The 17,450-nt window shown below is 40.8% G+C and overlaps 1 protein-coding gene across 1 annotated transcript in view; it reads left to right on the top strand.

Moving 5' to 3' along the window:
* Positions 1–257: 257 nt before the first annotated feature.
* myot (myotilin) overlaps positions 258–17,450 on the top strand; it is a 29,859-nt gene continuing 12,666 nt past the window's right edge. Inside the window, exons 1-8 of the mRNA XM_066716527.1 lie at positions 258–441; positions 9,073–9,127; positions 9,513–9,639; positions 10,492–10,557; positions 11,556–11,697; positions 12,192–12,215; positions 12,829–12,948; positions 13,467–13,632. Of these exons, the coding sequence (XP_066572624.1) occupies positions 9,090–9,127; positions 9,513–9,639; positions 10,492–10,557; positions 11,556–11,697; positions 12,192–12,215; positions 12,829–12,948; positions 13,467–13,632 (683 nt within the window). The 5' untranslated portion in view covers positions 258–441; positions 9,073–9,089. The remainder of the gene's footprint in view (positions 442–9,072; positions 9,128–9,512; positions 9,640–10,491; positions 10,558–11,555; positions 11,698–12,191; positions 12,216–12,828; positions 12,949–13,466; positions 13,633–17,450) is intronic.

The raw sequence follows: 17,450 nt of genomic DNA, 5'->3' as shown, positions 1-17,450 counted from the left end.
GAGTGAGGGAGGCTGCCTGGCTGATCTATATTTGAGTCCAGAGCATTTGGTTTTCCTGTATGTGTGGAGTCAGCTGGACTGCTAGGGACAGAGAGAGAGAGAGAGAGAGAGAGAGAGAGAGAGAGAGAGAGAGAGAGAGAGAGAGAGAGAGTGAGAGTGAGAATGAGAGAGAGAGAAACGAAACCTGAGCCAGGCCTGAGCTCACTTCCTCAATTTACTGCACTTCAGACGTGAGTGTGACATCTGCAGCCTTGGCCGAGAGGAGCCCCCAGCAGATGACATCAAGTCATCCCAAGGAGAGGGACTGGTCTGTACCGTGTGCTGCAGGGAAGACTACAGGAAAAACCCTGGCTGTTGGAAGTTGTCAGAATACCAGGCGACTCTCTCTCTGTCTCGTCGGTTCTTGGAATATTTTCGTAGCAACTGCAAAGTGACACACCGGTAAGATTAATTAATTTGCATGGAGTTTAATTTTGCCTTATTAGGGAAGCCAGACAAATCAACCAGATGATTTTCACCTTTTGGCTCTACTGAAAAGATTTACTCTGCTTTGGTTTCCAACCCTTTGCCATCCCCTGCCACCTTCCCCACCCCTCCCAAAAAAAATCCATCATTTTCCATAAAACATGTAGGAATGGAGAAAAGATCAAACAAATGTTTTAATTTAACTTTTCTTCATCAGCGTTGACTAGTGCTACTTTTGTCCCTTTAACCTGTTGCTGTTACTGTAGGAAAATAACAATAACATTTGACAGACAGACCAAATACAAATTGACTAATTGATTGGGATATCCCGAGAGTGAGTCCTAAACAATAATTCAGTTGTATGAGAACTAGGGCCGAATTATATAATGGTTTAAATACAAGTGTATGCCATTAGAAACAGAATGTGTTACAGTGCACTCTTTTATTGAAATCCCCATGAAAAAATATGGATAAAGTAATTGTGAATAACTTGGCCACTGATAACCATTTGAATGTTTTGTTGATCCAATAAACAAACTCCACCAGCTTATGACATGCTACCATTGCATTACAACATCACAACAGTTGACAACCTCTTGCGACAACCTGTTGCGCTGGAAATAATCGATTAGCCAAGTGATGCAATATGGAATGAAGACTATGAGGCAATTCAGCATTGCGGGAAGAGCAACAGCTGAGGTATTAAATGATTCTCTCCCACCAAGATCTCTGATTGGCTGTCACGGATCATATGACCCTTAGCAGAAATGTCAGTAATAATACACTATTAGGGGGATACCTCTCCGGTGAACAGCTGCTTCAAGGCCACATGCACATTTACACTGTCATATGTGCACAAGCTATTTGTTTTTTCACAGTGGTGGGATTCCTTCACCTCCTCGATCCCACTGAGACTAATTTATATAACTGTATCCGAGGGCACTTTTCACACCTAACTCACTTGCAAACAATTACAATCATGGTTCACTTGAAAACAATTAAAAAATAAATCAGTTTGGTTTCAGTTTGTCTGAACTTCAATTTCTTTGAACTTTAGTTTGTTTGTGTAGTCCACTTGCAGTTTAATATGGACCAGAATTATATTGGTTTCAAATTGCACTTTTTGTGCACTGGTCTCTTGCAGTTTACTAAAAAAAATGTATTTAATTGTTGCTTGTATAGCTGCAGAATAAATTAAACATACCGATAGATTATTGCATATTTCAATTAATTTTGCAAGTACAGCACTGTTGGGTAGTACAGAGCTGGGAAGTTTCTTTGCATTGGAGTACGTCATTTCCACAGTTTGGTTTGCTTTTTGGCTTGATTAGTTTCTAAGGGAACTAGAATGCATTTGCTTTCACCCTGCCAAACAATTGGTGGACCAATGTCGCAAATGTACCGAGTTCGATTTCAAACCAATCGATCGAGACCACCCCTGTCTTGTGGTTTGCCTTGATCCACATCCTGGTGCGATTTGTCACTATGAGAGGTTTCACATATAGCTCCAAAGGAACCAAACTTCTTTTCAATCTGCATCATACCATAGGTGCAAAAGTCCCTGAAAACCTCCCTGACAATCCCTTGTGGTTTTCCAATTACTATCTCCATTGCTCCATTGCCATTCCACATTTGTCTGTGGAACTGTCATTATTTTTGCCTCAGTTCAGTAGATGCTGTTTACGCAACATAGTAAGCTGTATCTGTTTTGTGTGTGAAGCTGAAACTTATACTGACTGATGCTGAAAACGCTTAGAGTGATGTTTGCAATTGGAAGATGGAGGGATCACTAAAGAACGTTAGCATGAGCTAGACCAAATATCATTCATCTTTGTGTTTTAGCTAATCTAAACTGTATAGTATTGATATAGCATTCTTTACATCAAAAAAGAAAAGTGAAATATTAATTTAGAATGTCACACTTGTTATAAATATTAAGTTACCCCTTTATAACATGTGAATTACAAATCGCTAGACATTCAATAGGAGGAATTCATGGAATAACTGTCTGGGTTCACAAACGTCACTGAGAAAATTTGGATTCTGTAGTCCTAGGATTTCTTATTTAAATTCCTCAGATAAATAAACCTGCAGCAACTCTGTAATTAACATTATGAATTATTTTAGAATACATTTTTTTTCTTTTTAGTTTGAGAATAGAGAAAGTTTTGTGAATTGCATCCAGTTTGGTTTCCAGTGATGTACGTTACGCTGTTACGGTATATGAAAGAGCCTTGGCTGTCTGCTTGTGTGGAGTTTGCATGATCTCCCTGTGGCCATGTAGGTTTTAGCCAGGTGTTCTGGTTTCCTCCCACATCCCAAAGATATGTAGCTTAGGTTCATTGGCAAATCAAAATTGCCTGTAGTTGTATCAGTGTGGTGTGTGTATATGGGGGTTGAGAGAGACATAAGTGATAGAGATCAGATTGTGCTCCTAACTATGTCTCGTACAAAGCTGTCAGGAATTTGTAGGACCCTCCAATAAGGTGTAATTTCTTCTGTCTCTCGAGAGTGTCAATGGATTTGGGCAGGGCAGGACATAGCTCATACATTTTCGGTTAAGTTGATGCATGTATAGAACAAAATGTTCCCAAGCAAGTCATGCAAGGTAGTTATTTATGGCCAGAAAGCTATTAGGAAGAGTGCATTTTAGACCATCTGGGCACATGGATTGAAAACTCCCTCAAAAGCCACTTGAGACATTAGCCCATTATACACAATACACCATTGATCCATTTAGTGCAGTTTTTTTTATGATTTACAAATAAACAGCTCTTCGTTACGGCCAAAGTGTGGGATGCAGCTCACACTTATGAGCACTGTGCACACAAATAAACGACCAGAGTTATTGAGATTGATTTAATGTGTTTTTTTCTAAATATTACAGATTACACCATCTTTATGCGTATAGTATATGTCAAATCCTAGTCGCAGCACAGCAGTTATCAAATAAGTCATTGATTACCACACTATGCATAATTAGAGAGAGTCTCTAGACAAGCAATCTAATCATGCAGCCCAACTTCAATTTGGACTCTGTATTCTTCTATCTCACCAACCTATCCTTGCCCTCTGTGTTGTATTTCACTTGCATTAAGGCACATAGAGGCTGCCTTGGACGAATCAATATTTGATTGAGTCCAGTTGACTGAAGAATACTGCTGCTTTTGGCTTGAAAAAGACAACATATATTTTTAAAAGATGTTGGAATCAAAGGGCTACTGATCTATTCACTATCTCATGGGAGTTGTTGAATCTTTGCACAGACACTGTTAAACATACCTTCAGGTTTACAGCAATCCTAGGAGACATTTTGAATTGATTGGATTTCAAAGAGACAGATGTATATAAGAGAATTGTTGTTGTGGATGTCTTATTCATTTGTAATCTTCCTGAGAGCAATTGTGTTGACAATTCCAGAATGTAAAAGCACTCTAAAACAACACTGCTAATAAGCTAGACTGCTGTTTTTCACGTTGATTCAGGGACTTTTATCCACTGATTTTAAAAGGCAGTTTTCATTTTGAGCTTGTATATGTCATTCTAATCTTCTGTATTTAAAAGCACACACTGTAGAGATGCAGGGACATGGTTCCACTTTCAGAGTCTGTTTATTGGATCTGCAAACATGCTGCTGTAATTGCCAGTGTTCTCACACTTTCACCAGCAGGGCAAATTATTGTTTTCACACTGACATAAATAAATAAATGAATAAACACATAAATAAATAAACAGAATCTCAAATGATACAGGTTCTGTAGGAGCCTTTTTAATGACACCTTCCTCCCATTCTATTGTCTATTGTATTCCGAGCAAGTCTTTGTTGTGTTTCGAGACATTTTCTCCGCAGCCTGACCGCTGTTATGGTGCTCTCAGGGCGTTTCTTTTTTCTTCAGGGTGTATTGCACTTAATAGAAGAGAAGAGTTCAGGGCATTTAGCAGCTTAAAAGGCACTGCTATCGCTTTTCTGTCCATCACGCTATCCATTTGATTAAATGGTGTTAATTATCCCTAATATTAGAGCACTAAGCCTCTTTTAAAAATCTGCATCACTGCTATCATCCAGTGCTTTATGGAGGCAATAATCCCGATCTGGTTAGGCAGTGATACAGTGGCAATATCTGAGTCAACGTTTAAACAATTCATGGTACTACAACTACATGTGTATTTTATCTGTTTTCATACTCCTTATTGGCATAACCATGGCCAAAAGGTTGCTGTAGTGGGGAGCTAAACATAGGTGATTGATTGATTGGTTAATTTATTGATTTATTTTTAATAGCCATATGTGAAATATAAAGTACCAGTAACTACATAAGCTGGTTTCAATATTTGACTGAATAATACAATCATCTGTGATACAAGCAGATTCCCAGATAGTGGGTTTGGAGAATACAGAAGTAACTCTGGGTAAAAACCCTCCTCCTTTGTCTTTTTTAGCTTTACATTTTCCATTATCCATTCAAGGTTTTGGCTTGTAAGGTTGTACATGCTGAGTGTCAGAAAAAATGGCATTTAATTATTCATCCAAAGCATTGATTTATTTAGTGTTTCCAGCGTGGTGTGTGAAAGCCTTGACAAGTAAAGGGGGCTTGCAAACAAGGTGGTCAATACCCTCCAGTCACACCAGGTGGAGAGAAATATATATATACAGGTGCGGAGGAAAACAAGAAAAAGAAGAAAAAAAAGGGAAAACCAGGCTGAGCCTCCTGCATTGACAATTCCTTCCCGCAGGGAGACTTCTTAGCGTTTCCTGTTGGGGTAAGTGTTCCCATGTTGTTCCCGGTGATTCTGAAGCGGCTGGCGTCTGACGTGTAATATGTGAGTGATGCGAGACATGAAAACGCGCCTTCTCTCAGTCTCTGCTGGTACTTCCCCCAGGATGCTGCTCAGTGTGTCTGTGTGTGTCTATGCGTGTGTAGGGGGGTGGCGGATTATTTCAAGTCATACTTCAAAATGTGTCGGAGGCCATGCATGTTCCTGGACAACATGAAATAGAGAGAAGAAGAAGATGAGGAAGAGCGCCTAGTGTGAACAAAACCCTGGGGGGATTCCAAAGCACTTTGTTGCACACCAGTGACAAACCAACCAAAGGAAGATTTATTTTACACCATGTGTTGCTAAATCCAATACAGAAAGAGGGGGTATAATTAGACAGCAGTCGTCTCATGTTTCTAGAAGCTCCTCTTCTCTATCCCACCGGGCTCCTGAGACTGTTAACTATTTGAGGCCTAAAGATAGGCTTGTCTGCAGATGCATCAGTACACAGCACACTGGACCTAGCACACACACACACATATGAAGTTACTACAGAACTAATGCATTTTGTTTTGCCGACTCATCTTACAATAAACTAATTTAAAGCTGGTACCACAGTCTTGTCCGAAAGTGTCATTAATTCTAATATTAATGGCAGATCTTTTGGGGATTTGATTTATTGAGGGGAATTATTGTAGTTTGAAGGCTAGCCCCATGTGGGAACAGCCATGATTGTGGGGAATCTGATCACAGTGCCCCGATTTCCGCAGGAAATAAGTAGTTAGAAAGAGACCAAGAACAGTGTTGTGCCTTTAAAGCTGTCTGAGAATAAAAACGGTTGTTTGAGCCCCCGATTCACTTTCTTATTATTTGTTGTTGTGGTAGACAGTGAATCCAGCTAGCTAGTGCAAATGCTCCAGCATCCTTGAAGTTTTAATTATGTTTTATGCAACCTCTATAACACTCAATGTACTACACTAAAACTGTTCATCTACAGTAATTGTCAGCTGAGCAGCTAAGTATAATTAACCCCTCTTGTGCAATCCAATGGGAAATAAAACAAAAACAAAAACAAAAACAGGAGGCATCCCTTGTACAAATTGGCCAACCTACACATTTTGCAATATTTTTGGTTCCAGCTAAAATTATAATTATAATTGATGTTCAAAAACACCTTCAACACTGCCAGCTAAATTCCTGAGATTATTCTCTCTCCCTGGGTGTCAACCAGTCTGACAGACTGAAACATGTCTTTAATTCAGTCAGCATTTGGCAAGGTTTCCCCACCACATTCCAAACTAATAGATACATCTAGCCGCATCATTGATATAGCGCTGCAGTCGCATGTTTGTGGGAAACAATTCAGCAAAGGAAGGGTCGCATAATAATAATAATAATAATAATAATAATAATAATAATAATAATAATAATAATAATAATAATTAATTATTATTATTATTATTATTATTATTATAATTATAATTATAATGATTATAATAATAGTGTTGGTCTGTGAATCATCGTTTCATTGTTTAAAGTGTCTCCAGTTATTTCACTGCTTTTCCCTGGCCTGCCATTTTCCTTAAGGTTGCAAGCTGAAGTTCTCATTTCAGAAAAAAATGTCCTCTTTGGATATCATTAGCCAGAAGAGCGCCCATAAAAAGAATTTGTAGATTGCACTATAAGTGTTAGAGGTTACTACGTGTTGTTCTAATTTCCATTTCTGTTAATGCTGTTTTGTGTCCGTGTTCAGTTAATATGATGGTTTGGGCAAATGGGCAAATATAAAAACTGGGGGGAAATTCTAGCAAGGGCAAAATCTCTGTTTCATTTAATCCTCTGTCTTATCAGAGAGCTCAAAGCCCAGGTTGTTTCTGGCTTAGTCTGCCTCATTAGCTCAGGACATGTGTTTGGCCCTCTGCTCTCTCTCCTAAATGCCTGGCTCTTTAAAGCCCAGTCTCCTGTTCGGGGGGTTGTTGTTTTCATGCTCAGCATTTCGGAGGAGTCAGGTTGCTGTCCTGCTGCAGTGTTTGGTAAGCCCAGGCTAATTCTGTCTTGAGGCACCATGGGCAGGGAGGCAGGTTTGTGAGGCCATGCTTTCTTTTTCTGTGCCCCAACCACAAACAAAAATAGTCACTGTACACTGTGTACAATCCTCTTTTTCACCTGCTCCCAGCTGGTATCTGTGTTTATCTCCAGACACACTTGTTCCTGGACTAGAACAGGTGCTCCCATATTATTCATAATGTTATTTGTATTAGTCCTTTTGAAGATGTATTTAATATATTCTAAACATGTTACACTTAGAGACTTTGAGTGGAACTGTGCTCTTCAACAGCTGCTGCCTTTATCAAATGAGGGATTTATTGAAACAATTAATCCTCAATACATCTTTTGTTTTGTCTGGGTCTATATATATAGTATACATTTGGCAACCATTTCCTGAACTTGGACAAGCTCTTATAAATGAATCTCTGGGATCAGGCTTATCAGTGATGTGGAAAACATTCGACTGGCTGAGCTCCTTGGAGCAGGAAGACAGAGAAGACTTTCCAGTCAGGGCTGTGGCACAGTCTGAGCTCTTCATTTGTTGTTGTGTGCTACATTTTCTGGACGGTTGAAACACGGGGGGGGGGGATTTCCTTATCAGCAGCTGCGACCATGCGCATTGGACTTTGGAGGGGATTTGGGGGACCTTATCCGTTCAGTTCTCCTGTAATCAAATCGGCAGAGAGTTTAATATGTAGGACACAACACACACAGCACTGAAAGCTGAGAGGCAGCAGGCATGAACATTCTGTCTTTCTGTGCTGTCCCTATGATATGCTGCTGTAAAATCTCTTTGCGGGAGGGCAGTAGAGCTCAAGGCTATTTATATTAACCAGGGGGATCCCACTGGCACCTGGGACAGTCAAAATAAACTCAGCCACTACACTTCTCTGCCAGCACTCTTTGATGTTTATCACCAAACATACTGGCAGAGCTAATGGCCTCACACAACAAACCCAGACCGCGACTGTCTGGTACGCCTTTGAACCCACTTCTGGTTCTCCGCTGACCTTTGTCAAAGCTGGTGTTATTGAGTTAAGTCAGCATTAGCTTGGCTCTTCAAAGTCCGAAGAAGTGCTGTAGTGGTGACTGAAGTAGTGGGAAAACGCCAAGATATCCCCACCCACCCCATCTGACAAATTGAATCTGGGGGGAGGGGAGAGATTCGTCAATCGGAGGGGTGGTGCTGGTGGCAGAACCTGCTATAAGGATTATAGGAGGGTATATGAAAAATCTTTGTGGGTATAAGCAAAGATCCCTTCAAAATTAAGTGGGCATACAGCTTACGGTGCCAACTCTATTTGCTAGATTTGTGCCTGACCAGCACAGAAAGAGTTAAAAATGCTCTGACACAGAAGTGGCTTATACATCATGCGTTACGGCAACCATGCCACCTAGAAAGGATGCAAAAGGAAAGAATTGTGACTATCAGTTTATCAACCACCAACCACCTCTCTATCTTACGTACAAAGACAATTAGATCAATTGAAAGACTGAAGAAGCTTTCTACTCTTAAGGCTAGTGCTGAAACACCACATTGTTTTATTTTCTCTGGAAGTTCCCCTTGCATTTTGTTTTGAAAGTAGCTGCAATAAAAGCAAACTATGGCGTGATGTACGAAGGATGGAAGATTTAATTGAAACACATACAGATGTTAATGGCATTGTAGTTTTCATAAACCCATCACTAATATCATGGGAAAAACATCGCATTAAGCAACCATGACTGACAACTGGGAGAGGTAAGGTTGTGTTGAGGCTGCACCCACTAATGGTCTTCTCACTCCGTCTCTGTGTTTAGATCTACATCTACTGTTGATGTCGACACCCCTCAGAACTGCCTGTAATATGACACAGTAAGTGTGTGGTTGTGATGCATATGTGCAATCCCAATGCTCCATATTTGCATGATTAAGCTGTATCGCCACCTTCAAAGGTCGTAACCAAAGCACAGGGACCAGCTGGCATGTACTGTATGTGTGCCATACTGTATTTCAGTGCAAAAAGTGCTGGGGGATGAAATCAGGGGTTCGTCATTTGAAGACAACCTGTCCCAGAATCTTAAAGGACTTGTCCCAGAGTTTACATTTTTCAATGCATGAGTCTTTTGAAACAATTTTGGAACACCCTTGGTCTGTTTTCATTTTCTGGATCCCCTCCTGAATTGTGTGTGTGTGTGTGTGTGTGTGTGCGCGCGCTACTGGGTCTGAAAAGGCATTCCTTGCTGTCTGTCTGCTCCAGGGTCCAGAAGAAGACAACCACAATGTCACTGACCATTTCGTCCTGCTCACGGGAGTCGTCCTCGAGCACCACCTTCCAGCAGAGACACTCCAGCCTGGTCCAGCCGCTGTGCATCAGCCCTCAGCGGGTATGCCATCCCACAATCCTCTTCCCTTCTGCACTCCCTGGCTTCAGAGCAGGGCTGGCACACTCCAGTCTTTAATGGCCCCTGGTTTTCATGGCAGGCCACCACCTATGCTTCTGGTTTTCAATTCTATTTGATTGCATTTATCGTTTCAGGGCACCTCTGATTTCCAAGCTTTCTTGTACAGCCCTTAAAGACTTAGTATCCCTACCCAGATCTCTCCTTTAATGAGTCTCCCTGCCCCCAGGGTCATACACATCTAATTACTTAATAAAAATGCCTTTGGCTCGAGTTACGGTGCCTATAAAACATTGGGAGAGATATTAAAGGTGTTAAATGATTTGTATAATTAAAACCATTAAGGAACAGAACTAAAAGACAGTGTAGCCCTCCAGGAGTCTATGACTCCAAAGTGGCGCACTGTGCCAACCCCAGCTGTCTGGGGGAATTCTGTTTTGGGGACAGTTCGGTGCTCTGAAGAAGCCCTTGATTTTAACAATTGGTCAACACACTAGTTTGGTCTGCTTAATTTAAATTGAAATTCCAGTATTTTTTTTCAGTATCATCTGTATGTCTTTTTGGAAAGAAAGCCTATTGTTTAGTTCGTGCCCTGCTTTCTATTCTCTCGCTCTCTGTCTCCTTTTGTTTTCTCTTCCTTCTCTCTTTCTTTCCCTAAAGTGTGAGCTGTTTATGTTGTATTTCAGCTCACACGTTGATCCTTTTTTCTAGCTGTCAATAGAATAATTTCTTCCATACCGAGTTCCTTCAATAAATGTCATCTACATGATTATGTTACAATGCCTAGTTTAATAGCAATCTTCATTTCGAATGTGTTTTGTTGTTCTTCTTGTTCAGACCCAGAGTCCATCCTACAGCCAGCAATTTGCAGGGAACGGAGGAGTGGCCCCCACATTTATAAAGGTGACAGCTCCCTGTGGAACTGACTGATTACCATTTAAGCATCATTTTACATACTGTATCAGGGCAGAGGGAGGTGGGCCAGACCCATCTGAGCCATCCAAAGAGGATGTGGGGTTTGACTGACCTCTGCTGGGAAGAAGTGTAAGTGCACCTAGTTTGCACACTCAGTCAAATATTGGTAAGCGGTTCATTTTGGGATGCAGCACCAGTACAATGCTCATGTTCTCAGCATATAAAAGTCATCTATGAAAAGCAAAGTAGATTGGTTAATTCACTGATCTCTTATTTGCTAAAAAGGTTCATTTTTACACAAACACCAATAAGCACTTATAACCAATTCAGCAAGGCCAAAAATGGTGGTAGCTGTTTAGTAATTTAGTCTTTCCTTTCATTGCAATCTTCAAAGATCTAAAAATTAACAAGATCAGCATCTGCAAATCTGCACTGCCATCAGGTGGTGATGGCTCAAATAGCATTCAGGAACTTGTTTCCAATATCCTTATGATAAGCTGTATGAATATTCAAAACGATTGGATCACCAATAAAAAATGAAATAAACAAATTAATACATAAATGCTAACTTCATCATGTGGACAGTTAAAAGTCTTAGCTTTATGGAAAAATTAAATAGACTGTATTTGACTTTGGCCTAGACCACATCAAAACACTGACCTATCCAAAAATTGCAAATTAGAGCCCTGTACCCAAGTGTGTTTTTATTTGTAGTTAGTAGAAAATGGCACTTGTCAATCAATGCAACTGAAACAGGGTATACATTTCTAAATTGCTGTCCAAATTTGGACTGGTCTAGATCTTAATTGTTCTAGTCAGGCCAGAGTTAGGAAATGAAAAGGAGATGATATTCATATGCACCTGTGGGATGGGGTGGAGGCTCCGGTCTAAAGCAGCTGTACACACACTTTATTCTGTTGGTCACAGAGACATTCCTCGCTCACAGTTAAGAGTTGTCTGTGTTTCCCTGCCTCTCGTCCCCTCAGTGCCTCCATGACATCAGCACAGTGAAGGGCCAGCTGGTGGTCCTGGAATGCCGTATCCGAGGGACGCCCCCTCTGCACGTGATGTGGTACCGAGAGGAAGAGCTGATAGTGGACTCAGCGGACTTCCGCATCCTCAGGAAGAGTAAGTGGGGGCTCTCGAAGACCGTGGGGATGAGACAGGCCATACAAATGCAACAGGAGTAAGGATGAAGCGGTAGCACTGTGGTCTGTTGGGGTTGGGGTATCCACAGAAGCATTTGAAATGGCTACATATTTCATAAAATGGCTTATTTGTTTGGTTATATATTTTTTAAACTTGAAATTAGTCCTTTGACATCCTTGAATACTGTGGTCCTGTTTTGATCTCTACAATAGCAGTTCAGAGAAAAGACTGCAGAGAAATATGAGGCTATAGCTCTGAGATGTGGGGTATTAAATGTAGTCAGTTGTGTGATCTCAAAATCAGATACAGAAATGTAAGAAATGAGGGTTGTTTTGTCAGACTGTTACAATGTCTAAAAACACCTTCTAATTAAACTATGATTAAGATGTTGTTGTTTTTTTACCCCCTCATTCAGAGTGCAGTGTTTGGTACACTTAAAGACATGTCCTAATTGCCTTTTTTATCCTTTTCAGAAGCCAGTTCCGTTTCAGTTCCTGGTAAGCGAGCTTACATAACTCCAGCTACGTCTCATGGTGGTAGACAGTCAGAACGCTATCTCCGATCATTACTTTAGAGTGCAGAAAACAGACTGACTATCGTTGGAAATGTTCCTTGCCTTATACAGAGTACCTGGAAAAAGGCAAAACTTCTCCACAACAAAGCAAACGTACAGCTCAGCGGTTTAATTGCAGCTTTGAAGATTAACAGTCTACATCAGAGTCCATGTAACAAACATTTATCTCTGTCAGTACTGCAGAGACCTGTTATATAGCAGAGTGCTGCACTGGGTTATTCAATTGCCTATGTTGGAACTTTTAAATGTTCATAAAATATTCAACACTTTGCTAGGTTTACAACTTTTTCCTAATAAAAAGCGGTGCAGTGAAATTGTTAAGGGACACCTAATTCTTTCAGGATGTTAATTTAGAAGTCCCTTTCTCTCTCTTTTCATATATATATATATATATATATGTATATATATGTATATATATGTATATATATATATATATATATATATATGTATATATACACACACACATAATTTTCTTTTTGGCAGGGAATGCTGAATGAATAAGGACAGACCTTAATATCTGTATTTCTCTCCCTCAGAGGAGGTGTGCACTCTGGTTATTACCGAGGCCTTTCCAGAGGATTCTGGGATGTTTAAATGTGTGGCCAGTAATCAGTTTGGCACAGTGTCCTGCAGTGCTCTATTGGAAGTCTACTCAGGTAAGCAATGAAACACACAGCAATCACACGGCAGCTATGTATGAAGGTTAGAGGTGTCAAACTCCAGTTCTGGAGGGTGTCTTCTGTTTTTGATCCAACTCAGTTCTTGACTCCTTAGTTCGGTGGTCTCCAACCTTGGTCCTGGAGAGCCCCTGTCCAGCAGGTTTTGGAGGTCACCCTTCTATCACTAATTTATAAACACCTGGAAGTATTTAATTTGAAACAAATAAACAGGTGGTGTGGTAAATTCTGTGATTTTGAAACCATTGGAACAATCATCTGAATACCTGCAGCCTCTTGAGTCAAGAAATTCCTTAGGTGAGTTGCTTAATTGCCCATTGTTCCCAGTATTTAGAAATTGGTGATTTAGGGAGACCTATAGGATGAAGTGGATTGGGGCTCTCTGACCACAGTTGGAGACCACTGCCTTAGTTGGTCTGATTAAAACTGTAGTCCACCCCTAAACCTAACCCCAGTCCCCTGATCCTCCCTGTCCCGGCCTGCCTGTCTGCCCACAGGTCTGGACGAGGTGCTGGCTCTGGAGGAGACTTCCTGCTTCCCAGCCGCTCCCGGCCCAGAAGACTTCCCGGCCTTCATGTGCGACACTGCTGAGATCCCGCCCCCAGAGTGGCCCGAGAGCCCAGAGGACGAGGACGGCCCCGTGTTTGAGTCCCCCATGGAAAGGTGAGTTAACTAGAACTGTGTCCTGTGTCCCCCCTGTGACCCTGTACTGGATGAAGTTGTTGAAAAGTCCTAAACAGAATTACTACTCCTATTAAAGCCAGCTGTATAAGCATGGTCAGTTCTGCTACATTTTCAAGAACTGTCGTTAATGCAGTTGCGTGCCTTGTGAGGTCAGTTGGTTTATGGTCATGGTTTTATGCATTTTATTCTTGATGTCCTTCTTTGGGAAGTATTGTGTGGTGGCTTCTTTAAAATACCTTTGGAAAGTGGACTAAGCTCAATAAGCTTCAAGGTGCACAGACTAGAAGAGAATATCTTTGGTGCTACAGAAACAGCTGTCAGGGCAATCCCTAATAATCAGTGATGCCAAGTTATAGGGCTAGTATTTGTATTCAGCACCAGAAGAGGGGGCGATTGACATGCATTTCAATCCTGCTTCACAGAGGAAATCTCTGAGAGTACAATTCCTTCCACGAAGTAGAAGTGATGTGATGTACTGCTCTAGTCAAAAGCGGCAAGAAAGGGATAGTAGGACACAATGTTTGAAATGATCAATTATTTTTAATCAGTACTAATGTTATATTGATGGCAGTATTTATAAAATATTAAAAATACACTAAGCTTTTGATCTGTATTAGTGCTGATTTATGTTCTGTAATCATGATCAATGTCTGTCTGTCTTCCCCGTGTACAAAAATACATATAACTCCATTTCAATTCAAATACATACAATTTAGATAGTAAGACAAATGCTTAAATGATTTTGAAACAGATGTTATAAATACCTGATGTCTTGTTGGCGTCCTCGGTCTGAGAGCTGGGAAGTTTCAGGATTTTTCCCTGTGCGCCTCCAGCCAACTTTCAGTTTCATAAAATCTGTAAGTAATGCCAGTGATAAAACTGGATCTGATCCCACCTAAATGAATCACACCATTGGTCATTTTAAGCCAATATATTGACTTTCTGTATTTAGAAAATTATCATGTCCTACCTGTATGAAAAGAGTGACAAAAAATGAAACATAAAAAAAAACAGTATACAGTATTATAACACACCTACCCTGTACTCTTCAAGGGCTATGAAAAGTAAGTGCTGTTATCAAGGTTTAAGAACATAAGAACATAAGAACATAAGAAAGTTTACAAATGAGAGGAGGCCATTCAACCCATCGTGCTCGTTTGGTGTCCATTAATAACTAAGTGATCCAAGGATACTATCTTGTCTATTTTTAAATGTTCCCAAATTTTCAGCTTCAACCACATCGCTGGGGAGTTTGTTCCAGATTGTGACAACTCTCTGTGTGAATTTTGAATGCCTTGAAGCCCAATTTCCATTTGTGTCCCTGGGTGCGTGTGTCCCTGCTGATCTGGAAAAGCTCCGCTGGTTTGATGTGGTCGATGCCTTTCATGATTTTGAAGACTTGGATTAAGTCCCCACGTAGTGTCCTCTGTTCCAGGGTGAAAAGGTTCAGTTCCCTCAGTCTCTCAGGACATTCCCTTCAGACCTGGAATAAGTCTGGTTGCTCTCCTCTGAACTGCCTCTAAAGCAGCGATATCCTTCTTGAAGTGTGGAGCCCAGAACTGTCCACAGTATCCAGATGAGGTCTAACTAGTGCATTGTACAGTCTGAACATTACTGCCCTTGTGTTAAATTCTACACTTTTGACAATATACCCTAGCATTCTGTTTGCCTTTTTTATTGCTTCCCACATTGCTTGGATGGAGAAAGTGAGGAGTCCACATAGACTCCTAGGTCTTTCTCATGTGTTACTTCATCTAGATCTGTACCTCCCATAGTGTAATTATAGTGGACATTTTTGTTACCTGCATTTAATACCTTGCACTTGCCCACATTGAATTTGAATCTGCCAGGTGTCGGCCCACAACTGAATATTATTTAAGTCCCTTTGAATAGCCTGTGCTGCCGAGATTGTATCTGCTGAGCCACCTATTTTAGTATCATCTGCAAATTTGACAAGCAAAATTGACTCTGTTTAATAGAGTAATATTAAAACATTAATTTCACAATACGAATTACACTTACATAAAATTAAGTTGTATTCTAAAACATTAAACAAGTATTAATTACTATTTTCCAAAGCAAGTTAAATCAGGGGATAAGAATGGGGATCGGATGTACATGCAGTAATGTAATGCCCCCCTATAAATAAAAAGCCGATGACGAGGTTGTCCTTTACTTTGAGATGCACAGATCGCTCGCGTTCTTGTAGAGCAGATTTCCGCGGTTCTGCGCAGACCTGCACAATAGCAGCGATCCCATTGGTGGAGCCGCGCTGAATTGCGGACATCTGCGCTACACGAAACACGACCATCGTATAGGATGAGCCGGTGCGTGTCGCACGTCACGGCCCGCGCTGCTGTGAATAAGAGCCGCTGCAGCAGCGCCTTCCTCTGCTCCGCGCAGCTCGCCGCAGTCGCACAAGACCGCCAGGTGTGTTAGGGTAAGGTGTTTTTTTGTTTCTCCCTCACCCATTTCTATTAACAAAACAAGTAGTGGAAATGCCGACTTTGTGTGCAGGTGCATGTTGCTTTACCTGACCAGGGTCATTGAAAAGCAACCTGTAATGACGGTCTCTTCATTGATCGCTCATTTGTCGCCTACACAGTTGACTGAGCAATTAATTGGATCACGTTTCATGCACTTTTAATTGCGTCCTCTCCTCTTGCGGCTCTTTCTGTATCGATTTCATAAAAGCATATTTCCGTAGAAAACTAAACCACTGCTCCATATTGATGGGCAATGTAATCTTCGACCTAATTACTTTACTTTGTTAGTGCCTAATTGCCAGCACGATTTCAAAAATGCTTTGCTAAGGGAAATGTTTGTAATGTTGCCCGTGGGCGTTTAAGTATGTATATTAAGTATTAAACTTGTTTACACTTGGGATTTGGAGGCCTATACAATTGTAAAATTAGTTGCATTGCTTTAAAAGTTACCTTTTTTTGTGTATTACCTTAATTGAGCTTTCCTCAATCAGGGGAATGTTTAGTCCCCATTCATGCCAGTCAGACCAGCAGATCCGTTTTACTTGGCTAATCTAGACCAATGGCCAACTAGAAATTGGAGGGGAAAGAACATAAATTCTATAATATTAGTAAAATACCAATATTTGGCAGTTCTGTTCCAGAAAGTCTTAAAATAAATGTATACTGGCTAGAAATCCAACTGCATTTTAAGAACCAACGTGACCTTCTCTGTTTAGGTAAATGCATGTAGACACTCCAGTCTTGCGCATAGTGTGTAAACTATACCCCTGCTATGTCCTTGGCATAAAGTTTCTCCCCTGGGACTGTGTTCCTGTAATGTGTACAAATATACATTGCAGTAGGTGGGTGGGAGAAGTCACTTAGCCAGTGCTTATGACAGGACTCGGGAATGTGTGATGTCATGGAAGATCAGGGGTCTTCCAATCTCTCCATTCCCCTAGTGTAGTACTGAGAATGGTGAGTAACACTTCAGTCTGTTTCCATGGAATTTTGTATTGTCCTCGAGACAAAGAAATGCCTGACCGTAGCTCTTGGTTTTCCTTCGGTTTATTCTTTCCGGTGGTTCATTTGCAATCATGTTGGATTTATCTTGTGTGTTTATTGTGGGGAGGTGGGGGTTGTTCTGGCTGATCTCTGAATTACATAAGTGGCTTTTAAGTGTTTTAAGTGTTTTCAGGTGTTGCACAGTTTGATTTGTTTAAGGATTTATTGAACGTGCAGCTCAACTAAACCAAGACTGGCAGGAGGTACCCTGCACTAGGAAGACCATTACATGGGAACGTTCTTGGCAGATGTATAGTATTTGTCTTT

This window comes from Amia ocellicauda, chromosome 11 (genome assembly GCF_036373705.1).
Source record: "Amia ocellicauda isolate fAmiCal2 chromosome 11, fAmiCal2.hap1, whole genome shotgun sequence".
In the NCBI taxonomy this organism is placed as follows: domain Eukaryota; kingdom Metazoa; phylum Chordata; class Actinopteri; order Amiiformes; family Amiidae; genus Amia; species Amia ocellicauda.
This window is presented reverse-complemented; position numbering and strand designations above follow the sequence as displayed.